Source organism: Cyprinus carpio, chromosome A11, assembly GCF_018340385.1.
Source record: "Cyprinus carpio isolate SPL01 chromosome A11, ASM1834038v1, whole genome shotgun sequence".
In the NCBI taxonomy this organism is placed as follows: domain Eukaryota; kingdom Metazoa; phylum Chordata; class Actinopteri; order Cypriniformes; family Cyprinidae; genus Cyprinus; species Cyprinus carpio.
In genome coordinates, this window is record NC_056582.1 from 22,688,054 (window position 1) to 22,700,225 (window position 12,172).

Below are 12,172 nucleotides of genomic sequence, written 5' to 3' on the forward strand. Positions count from 1 at the left end.
CTTTATATTTGAGCGCGTGGGAAGACCAGGCCAATGAGAATAAAGATGAAACCAGTGAGGAAGTGTCAAAAAACTTTTTTTTTTATTGCTTGAGGAACGCACAAAGTTAGTACTGATCAACATACAGAAAAACCATGTGCTTTCCTTACCTTTACACATTTAAAAGCATTAAATCAGTGTTAAATTCAATACATGTAGTGAGCTACTGCATATTAGCAGCATTTAGTAAACGGTGTAAATAAAGACATTTAAGCATCTGTGCATAGTACACATTAACACATGCACTTAATTAATATGAAGTAAAATAATGTAACATTTTAACGTGCAACAACCATTGTTTGTAGCTTAACGTCAAGCACTTGCATTAATGTTTTATTGTTCAGTTAACATTAAAACTCACTGTTAAAGCCAGATGATATATATATATATATATATATATATATATAGTTGCAATTTATATTCCTTTTTATTTATTTATATTAAATTTCACATGTCTTGTCAAATTATTGTTTTTGCCTCACTTCAGGACATTACTGTTTTTATTTATTAGTATCATTAATTATTGTAACTCCGTGCATTTATTTGCCATTGCCTCTTTCATTCATTCATTCATTGACTGACAAATGTTTTGACAAACTTTGGAGACAGTTACACTGCGTGTGTGTGTGTGTGGGTGGGGGAGGGACACTACTATTGGTCAGAAGCCAACAACTCACACGTTCATACAAAATGATTAATGTGTTCCATTATTACACATACAGAAAAACAACATTGTGCACAAGTATTCATTTCAGTAAATCCAGAAAATGCGAATGAAACCTCTGCAATCACTCAAGAGTGTAGGAGCGGCCGTGGGGTTGTGGTCTCTTTGGATCTGACTGCTGAAAGCGATACCGTGGCAAACGAACCACATTTTGAAGCTGGTCAGAATGCCCATGTCTCGATGCATTGGGCAAGGATGAATCCTAAAAAAAAAAAACACATACAGAGCTGAAACAAATCATCCATAGAAAACACAACCGAGATGAACAGCGACGAACATGTGAATGACACAAATGTTTCTTCGAATCTACATATGAATTGCTTCCAGGCCTTTCCTTGATTTTCTTCTAAACTATCCTAGCCTGCGTAATAATAGAAGACTGCTATGAAACAAAAAATACAGAATTGACACAAAATTTCCATGAAGGTGAAAGACAAGCGTCTCGGGTTTACTTTCTGTTTTTTCCAAAAGATTTCAGAAATCATCTCTGTTCCCTTTTCGGTCCTTGTTTACTCCGTTTAGTTCATTCCCTTTAGTTGTGGAAGTTTCTGATTATTAGTTTGTATGTCTGCTAGATCACTGTTTATTCCTCGTGTATTCCGCCTGTATCTTGTTCATCATCTGTTTGGTGTATTTAAACCCTCTGTTTCACTTCATTGTCAGTCGGTAGAGCATGGAGGTTATGAGGCAGGATCTAATCGCAGCAGAATTTATTAATCAAAAATGAAACCCTTAGAAATGTTGGGTAACAAACTAAACATGCAGCAAGCCAAGTGTGCATAGATGAGATCACAAAGACTGAAGCTGCGTCCCAAATGACACACTATATACTTATGCACTATGTACTCAACCATGTAGTGTATGAATTATATAAGGTATATATTTTTGTCTGATAGCCCCTCCCCCTTCGCTACGTAATTAAAGTTGCGACAGTTGAGTGCACGAAGTGTCCAACATTCCACACTAAGTGCATCATCCTGGTATTTAAAGTGCACTTTAAAGTGCACAAGTACGTGAGGGTTCAAAGGGTTTCCATTTCAGTTGCTGGGTTTTCAAAAGAAAACAATCAGATTTCTAAATAATTTTACTTTTTTTTTGTTTGTTTGTTTAAGGGTTTTCTGGGAAACTACATTTTCCGATTATCTGATACGCATGATGCCTAAAACAGGAAAACACCCTGATGCCTGATTTAAAGCCGAAGTGATACTGAAATGCCATTTAAAACAACTATAAATATGTAGAAGGGAATGGGCAACAGTTAAACTGTCTCACCGGTTCATTGTCAATCCAGGATGAGGCTGACCCTCCCGTAGGCGCTGGTTTCGCCACGGAGCCCCGCAGATCCAGACCACTCATCTGAGAGCCAGAGTTCAGGGTGGGATTGGACCATCCGGACAAACAGTGCTGCGAAATTCATATTTGCATGTTGTTGCAAGGTTTTGAGAAACACATTTATTACGAAAACTAAAGGTTAAAGGTCTATAACAGGGACAAAAATATTCAAACACTAAAAAAAATGTGAATTATCCATTAACAAAGCCATCACGCACATTATTAGTCAATGGCGATAATCTCAAAGGCCAAATATCCCCAGGGTAATCAGTCAGGTCTATATTTTTAGTCTGTCACTCGAGGATTCAGTGTTAATGCTGATTCGAAACTCACCGAGGGCAAACCCAGGCTGTCAGAGGGGTCAAAACTGCAGCGGCGATGGGCTTTGTATTTGTACGCTGGCAGCAGAGTTGATCGAGGAATACTGACCCTGAAACAAATGCATAGAGATCATACAGATACTCAAACAGTCACTCAATCACACGCCAAATAAAATAAAACAAACAGAGCTAAGATATAAATGAAACTGCAGATCCTCTGAACCATTTTATATTGGACTGGCATGTGTGGCACATAATTGTCTGAATCTAAAATTTATTCAGCTACTTGATATATTTAGAACATATTTAGAAAATAAACATTTTGTTTGAAATTAAAAACTATATGAATACCAAAATTACATAGAGATTTTTTCTCTCATGCTCACAGAGGCTGCATTTATTTGATCAAAAATACAGTAGAATCTGTAATATCATGAAATTTTATAAAATTTTAAATAACTTTTTTTATTTATAAAATATATTTTAAAATGTAATTTAAAAGCTGAATTTTCAGAAATCATTCTAATATGCTGATTCGCTGCTCAAGAAACATTTATGTTTCATGTTGAAAACAGCTGCTCAATATTTTTATCAGAGTGCTTTGATGACTTTAAGGTTCAAAAGAACAACATTTATTTGAAATAGAAATCTTTTGTAACATTATAAATGTCTGCAGTGTCACTTTTGATCAATTTAATGCATCCTTGCTGAATAAAAGTATTAATTTCTCTCCACCAAACTTATTGCAGGTAACATATGAATAAATGGGCACTTTGACATATGCACCTGATTAAAGCAGGCTCTCTTTGAGTTTGAGGGTGTTTAGATTTGAGCATCTTGCACACTGGACAGGCGGCTTGTGCGTCCAGCGGAACTGCAAACAGTCGACTGTTTATTCTGTAGCAGAATGTGCCTGTGGAGCAAGGGCCAAAGGGAAAATGAAGAGAAATATAGTGATGTAAAAAAGCATGTCAACACGATGTCATGCAAAGCCAAATCAGCAGATCTCTTACACTGATGTGAGTCTGTAGGTGGCTGCAGCACGTCACTGTCGAATGAGGAAGATGCAAGATCAGCAGCAGATGGAAATCTGCGGGAAAAAAATAGCATTTGCATGATCAAAACATCTTTTGACATCACCAGCTCGCAGGATTAAGCATATGATTTATGAGATATAATAGATTTAAGCAACAGACGCCAATGTGTTACAGGGATTTTACCACAGTTAAGGGACATCAGAAGGAAGGATTAAGGTAACCTTCAGTGCTTTGTACAAGGACTCATTATCTACCAGGTTACATTGTGAAACAATTGACACAGAAAGAGACCGACCCTGATAACAAGCTGTGGACGCACTCGTCTCGATTGGCCAGACGGAATCTGCCGAGATCGCTAAAGAACTGCTCCGAACGATCTTCAAGAGAGCTTTCAGCGTCCACTAGGCCTAAAAATAAATCAAACTGTAACCATCATGGTTTCCAAACAGCGGTGTATTCCATCTATGCAAATTAAAAGGGGAAAAATCATCTATTAAGCCCACCTGCTATCCAATCATAGCCCAGTAAAGGCCGTATGTTTCGCTCTGATATAGGATCCATCTCCAGCCTAGCAGTCGTTGTGCTGTCAGTCTCTCTCTGTAGTCCCAAGAAAAGAAAAGAAAAAACACATCTGATACTCTTGAAATGAAAACACTATGGCTAAACCGTGGCAGATGGGGATTTCTTTCTACGTAGGTGTTTTTCACTTCTTTGGAAATCAATGTAAACCATCAGCTCTCCATTACATTTGTAAACTTTTTTGCTCTACTGTAAACTGGTTACCTGGCGCCATCTAGCAAATACGAACCAAGCTGACTACCGTCTTAATGCATCAGTGTTTAAGTGCACGTACCTGGTCACAGGGGCTGAGAGGTGCAGATTTGGAGAGCTTGAGTCTCACAGATCTGCTCTGTCCCTTCCGGCGACTGTTCGCCGTGTCTTGCAGTAGTGAGCTGTATGTGCTCAGGTCTAAACTTTGGGTGGGTTCTTTACTATCACGCTCACGTTCATCTACTTTACGATCACGCTCACGTTCATCTGAAGATACAAAGACATTCTGTCAGCAAATTTAGTAACATTGAGCCAACATATATTTATGTTCAGTGATTCATATATATATATATATATATATATATATACATGCATTATATATATATATATATATATATATATATATATATATATAATATATATAAATGGTTTAAAAAAATAGTCAACTAACATAAAATAATACTAATTAATAATATATAAAAATATATACAAAAAAACCAAAAGAATATATATGATGAGATCATACATTTAACCATGATTTACAAAAGAATATTTAGAACAAGCATCATTAGATGACATAAAGGATCACAGTGCATCCCCCAAAAGAAAACTGACAGGCATTTTTTATCTTTACCACTATCCTTCAAACTACAAGGTTTACCCATTTGTCAGCAAGAAGTTTTTAATCATTTAAAATACAAAGAAAATTTAGTAAGATCACTTTTTCTTTTATATATTTTAATAAGTACAGGTCAGAATTGAATTATGCAATTTTTTTATTTTTTTTTACGTAAATGCATCTGTTACACTGGAACATTATTTCACCCTTATTTTGATCATTCATTTAAAACATTGAAGTAGACGCTTTACGTGCATTTAAGATGCTTAAGTATATAAAATCACTTTTGTAAAATTATTTTAATGCAGACACCAAAATAGGACGTCTCGTTGTGACCCACATAACGTTATACACACACAAGAGTAACTAACGTTATACAAGAGAACGAAATATAAGTTACACAGACCGCATGACATGCATAAATGAATTAAATCGATTGTATACAGATCCCCGTGCACACGGTGCGTGTAAACACATCTTATAAGACAGCACAGCTCGGTTTTTACACTCTGACCGGGTGTTTTGGGTGTTTTGGTGGTTTTCGCTGCTGTCGATAGTGACGCTCGCGGCGGCTGCGCTCCGTTCCTCTCCGTTAAAGGCGCGCGATGTGGGCCGCTTTCGGCGATGAACGCTTCGTACACCGAGCTGTGCGTTTCGTCCACCTTATCCGGGCACGAGAGCGTCAGCTGGCGCAGTTGTTCGGTTTGTTTCTTGAGTTTACGCAGGAAATATTTGTTCTGCTTTCGCAGCGCGTCGATCTGCTCGAACGCGGCCATTCCGTCACCATAGCAACGAATCAGACGCGGGTCAAATTAAACGCGCAGCATGAGGTACGTTCACATCTCTTTTGGCTAAATATTAATCTATTTAACAATGTTGTGTAAATTATGAAAAGAAAAGAAAAAACAGGAGACTGTAAACTTCCGCCACGAGAGAAAAACGGTCAAAATCAAATAATAAACAAAACACTCTGATTGGCTCCGGATATTTCCCACAATGCATCTGTGTGTTTAAAGGGACAAGCACATCTATCTATCTATCTATCTATCTATCTATCTATCTATCTATCTATCTATCTATCTATCTATCTATCTATCTATCTATCTATCTATCTATCTATCTATCTATCTATCTATCTATCATATGTTATAAGTGCACAAGAATACAATATGTAACACTCATTGTTTATCATGATATTTTGTTCACACACACACACACACACACACACACACACACACACACACACACACACACACACACACACACAGCATCAAAGCAACATATTAGAATGATTTCTGAAGACTGCCGTAATGATGCTGAAAATTCAGCTTTACATCACAGGCATAAATTACATCTTAAAATATATTATAATAGAAAATAATTATTTAAAATTGTTATAATATTTCACAATATTGTTTTTTTACTATATTTGTAAGCACATAACTGCAGCCTTGAGAGTATAAGATACTTCATTAAAAACTTTTAAAATCATTATGTTTCCATTATATATATACATATATATACACAGTACAGGTCAAAAGTTTGGAAACATTACTATTTTTAATGTTTTTGAAAGAAGTCTCTTCTGCTCATCAAGCCTGAATTTATTTGATCAAAAATACAGAAAAAACAGTAATATTGTGAAATATTATTACAACTTAAAAGAATAGTTTTCTATTTGAATATACTTTAAAACAATAATTTATACCTGTGATGCAAAGCTGAATTTTCAGCATCATTACTCCAGCCTTCAGTGTCACATGTAACATCCAGTCTATCACATGATCATTTAGAAATCATTTTCTAAAATTCTGATTTATTATGAGTGTTGGAAAACAGTTCTGCTGTCTAATATATTTGATGAATAAAAGGTTAAAAAGAACTGCATTTATTCAAAAAAAAAAAAAAAAATTCCTAATAATATATATTCTAATAATATATTTTCTTTACTATCACTTTTTTATCAATTTAACACATCCTTGCTTAATAAAAGTATTGATTTTATTTAAAAAAAGAAAGAAAAAAAAATACTGACCCCAAATTACTGACCAGTAGTGTATATTGTTATTACAAAATATTTATATTTTAAAAACATAGCTTCTAATTTTTTTTTTTTTTACTTTTTATTCGTCAGAGTATCCTAAAAAAGTATCACATGTTCTGAAAAAATATTAAGCAGCAGAACTGTTTCCAACTTTGATAATGAATCATCATATTAGAATGATTTCTAAAGGATCATGTGATAATGAGTCCTAAAAATTCAGCTTTGCATCACAGAAATAAATGATAATTTAAAGTATAATAAATTTAAAAACAATTATTTTAAATTGTAATAATATATCACAATATTACATTTTTGATCAAATAAATGCAGGCTTGATGAGCAGAAGAAACTTCTTTCAAAAACATTAAAAATAGTAATGTTTCCAAACTTTTGACCTGTACTGTGTATAGATATGTTCAGTCATGAAACTCTAGATGGCGCTGGCTTATATATATATATATATATATATATATATATATATATATGTATATATATATATAGTATATATATATATATATATATATATATATATATATGTATGTATGTATATATATGTATGTATATATATATATATATGTATGTATATATATATATATATGTATGTATATATATATGTATATGTATGTATATATATCTATATATGTATATGTATGTATATATATATATGTATATGTATGTATATATATATATGTATGTATATATATATATATATGTATATCTTCTATATATGTATGTATATATATATATATGTATGTATCTATATCTATATGTATATATCTATATATATATATATGTATATATATATATTATATATCTATATATCTATATATATATATATCTATATATATTATATATATATCTATATATATATATATATATATATATATATATATATATATATATATCTATATATATATATATATATATATATATATATATATATATATATATATATATGTATATATAATTATTTTAATTACATGCAATATAATAAAAAGATTTATTGATGATATAGTTTTTAAAATAGAATTTATATTATCTATTAAAAAAATATTATTTCGTTACATTTTGGAATAAAATCCAAGCATCAGTATATGATTTCATAAAGCTTATTTATTTATTTATTTATTTTATAAATCTTTTTTTAACAACATTGCACATTACGTTTAAATCTCTCAAATGAATTGGCATTAATGTTCATGTTGTGTTTTGATTCTAAGTGTTCAGCTTGACTCAGTTATAATGACTCTTTAGATATAATGGCATTAATCAAATCACAGCATGCGCGCGCTAGTGAGGGCAGGAATTATATGCACACTAGTGTCTCTCCTTATTCAGAGCACGTATTTAATGTGTCCAGGCAAGTGCAATGTCATTAGACTGACCACTGCACTGTTGTGTTGCATCCAATCAACATTAAACAGTGCTGGTCATGGAGTCGGGTCACCTCTAACCGTGCCTATAATTTCTCGCTTCAGAGTTTGTGCTGTAGACAATTACTGCGTGCTGCTTGAATACTGTATAACTCATTAATGAGGGATCGTTTATCACGGCTGAAGGATGAAAAACAAACATGTGGGCAAGATGTAAACAGTGGAATGGTTCAGAACAGGATGCACTGGGTCTAAGAAAACACTTTCTTTTAAATGTTAGAGAAGTATACATACAGTAGTTAAAGTAAATAGACTTGCTATGAACTAAAGTTGCATGTGGATTTATGTATTAGATATTCCAACAGAGGGCAGTATTTGGCAAATTTAAATTGGGCTTTTATGCTAATTGCTAAAAATGTTGATGTGTGATGAGTAAGAGAACAATTCTAAGAAATATATAACAAAATTCAGATTCATATCAGTTTCCCATTACCAAAATTAGTGAAGGTCGAGGTCGTAAAACTGGATTTTTGTAGCCCTATATTGTATATAAATGACAGGCTGAAATCTTAATAGCTTCTCCATACAAAAATATATGGGAATATACTGGAAAATAAATAATATATTTACATATATGGTAAACTAGTACTTTTTAGTATAGGCTACTGCAATATATTCATGGACCATGCATGGCTATATATTGAATTTTGAGTTTGAAACTGAAACTGAATTAATTATATTCTCTTTCATTAGTTAACGCATAATGCTGAACACATATTCATAAACCTTTATGGCACTATAACAAGGTATACAAATAGAAAAAACAAATGTCTTGCTAGTCACACACACACACACACACACACACACACACACACTGTATTCAGTTATGAAAGCCTTTAGCTACTTATTTAAGATTCCTCAATATATATGTAATATTCCATAATGTATATGCAATATATATTTTTCTACTTTGTGTACATATATTGCACCAAATATGTTTATACACATATTATCAAGTGTATTATTGAATATAATACATTACAATATACAAGTAAATATATGGTCACATATAAATAGCAGCCATTTTATTAATATATTATAATCTATTAATGCAATATATTATTCTGTATATTTTCAATATACATTCAACTGTTTGATATATTGATGGTTAATATGTAGGGAAATGTATTTTCTTAGAATGCATGCTCAGATATTTAACATGGATTTAAAGGCATAAGATTTTAACAGAACCAAAGTATATTTAGCACAAAAATGTGAACTTGTCACAGTGAAAAATCCTGATAAACAGTCGAGTCAAAGCGATAAGATCAGCCGGGGAGGTTTCTGTAGAACAGGTATCCTGATATTGAACAGGCTGATAAAAGAGCACTTTTGGGTCGATTGTTTCTGCAGTGTGCCAGATAGAGGGTGGATGTTATTAAGATAAGACGGATTAGCCGGCTAGATGAAAAGTCTCAAGCCAAGTGCTGTTGAATATAGCAAGAACACACCTGATGACGAGCTCGGGGCAAACAAGGTCTGTTCACTTACTGAATTATCAAAATCATTTCACTGCTGTATAAAACAACAGTAAAGTGACTGTAATGATGCTAAAGACATGCATGTTCTGAAAAGAGGTCAACCTCTACACAAGGGAATTCATGCACTTCCTCGCATTGCCTTGGTAACATGGGCAGTAATAACAGGTTAGCAGACGTACAGCATAATTATTTCTTTGTGCATGTGATTAAAAGTGCTACCGCAAGGCTCTTTTGGGAAGTGCAGCTCAGTGGTTAATAACCCGAGTGTTGGGGGTTTAGACCCTGAAACCTTGAGCAAAGCACTTAGTATAAGAAAGACTCTGCAAATTGGCAAAATCAGAAATATTTCACGTTTGAAAAGTGGCACATTGCTATATTATATAGAATCAGAACTATCTGAACTAAAAGTTGGTTTGTTTGTTTATTTATTTGATATTTATTTAACAGGTGTTTGGGGAGGGTGAAAAATACGGGGCTTTGATGATGTTGGCCAAAAAAAGTCATTCTGATTAATTTTGATGATCATTATTTTGATAATTATTTCTTTTTTATTTTATTTTTATTTTTTTTACCAATAAGATTTTCACAATCTGACCAAGAATATGAATTAAAGGAATAGTTCACCCAAAAATGAAAATTTGCTGAAAATCTACTCACCCTCAAGACATCCAAGATGAAGATGAGTTTGTTTTTTCATTTAACAGATTTAGAGAAAAGCTAATTATGTAATATGTGCTAGCCAGAAACAACTGTTTAAAATTAAAAAGGTGTTAACATTTCATAAGTCATTTGGATTAGTTGTGGATTATTGTGATGTTTTTATCAGCTGTTTGGACTCTCATTCTGACAGCACCCATTAACTGCAGAGGATCCACTGGTGAGCAAGTGATGTAATGCTACATTTCTCCTAATCTGATGAAGAAACAAACATCATGGATGGCCTAAGAGTGAGTAAATTTCCAGCAAATTTAATTTTTTTTGAGTGAACTATTCCTTTAAGAATGTAAATAGGGGCCACTAGATTTTATGTTGATTTGGAACATTGTTTTAGAGTATTTTGTACACTAAGCTTTGAGATCATAAGCAATATTAGATTTAAGACCAAAGCTAGTTTAATGCTATAGGTTTTCTGAGATTATTCATGAGTTAATTGGCCAAACAAAACTTTAAAGGGTGTACAGTGACTGATGGCTTCTTGCCGTCTCTTTGTGATGCACCTTCTGTTCCTTGTCTGATGAGTTCAATTCGATCAGTAAATCTCCTGAAGGGAACATAGCAGTCAATCAGCAATGAAACGAGTGTGTGGTGTAGGGCAGGTCACCACACCATGACCGAGGCCCATCAATCTGCCAAGAGCTGCTTGGACTAAAGACAGACGTCTTCAGCAATTGTTTCGCTCACCTCCAGCATGCAATTCCTTTTCTTTAACTTAAGGCATCATAATAAGTCACACTGTTAACTGGACAAATTTGTGCATATATTCACCAAATATGGAAATGCATTTTGATTATGTGAAACAAATCGGCTCATTTGAACATACATTTGGATGAAGTCAAGGTTCCAAAAGAAGGGTTTTGCTCTGATTCCATAGAACACGCATATTTGTTTCCCAAAGAACCTTTTCAGTGAACAGTTCTTAAAACCATTTTCATTGGTTTTTAAGAACCATTTTTTTTTAGGGTGAAGAACATTTAAAAAATCTAAACAACCTTTTTTATGTAATAGTGTAAAAATGCATATATAAATTGGCACCATAATCTTAATATATATAATGTAATAAAAAAAAAAAAAAATCTTTTAAGTGCATGCAATGTTATGTGCTGGTTTAATAGGGGTTTGTTCACATCACTAACCCTAAATATTAAACTTTATTGCATAAATGGTCCTGCATAATGTTTGCTACATAAATTATCTTTTTCTTTTTGCCTGGTGGATGATAAAATACATGAAAATTCCTTTAGGGCAAGCTATAATAGTGTTAACAAAAAATAAATAATTAATAGTAATAGTAACTAATAGTAATACCAATAATCAAACTTCCCCAGCTGATCGATTATGTTAAGAATTGCAAACTTTTTTTTTTTTTTTGTATTACAAGTTTTATGAAATGCTATGTTTAAGTATGAAAATGAGGCATTATCTAATTAAATATGCATTCATTTGCATACATTTCCAGAGCAGAAATCTTCTGGTTTAAATAAGATTTAAAATTCTTGTTTCATTTTGTTGAGATATTTGAGTTAAATCTCTTTTTATCACTCCATAAATCAGTAAAACAGCCAAAAAAAAAAAAAATGTAAATAAAATATATAAGCCTTATTTATTAACAGCCTTTAAATATATGTATTGCAATTGAAATCTACAGATGCATA

General features: G+C 32.7%; 1 protein-coding gene across 1 annotated transcript; it reads right to left on the reverse strand.

Annotated features, from left to right (window-relative positions):
- Positions 1-67: 67 nt before the first annotated feature.
- LOC109110719 (migration and invasion inhibitory protein) lies at positions 68-5,816 on the reverse strand. The gene is made up of 9 exons (XM_042766979.1): positions 5,357-5,816; positions 4,306-4,490; positions 3,956-4,049; positions 3,748-3,859; positions 3,429-3,505; positions 3,202-3,328; positions 2,429-2,525; positions 2,036-2,167; positions 68-965 (listed from the first exon to the last, which is right to left on the reverse strand). Exons 1-9 carry the CDS (start codon positions 5,616-5,618, stop codon positions 828-830), a joined length of 1,224 nt encoding a protein of 407 aa, XP_042622913.1. The 5' UTR covers positions 5,619-5,816; the 3' UTR covers positions 68-827.
- Between the last annotated feature and the right edge of the window lie 6,356 nt (positions 5,817-12,172).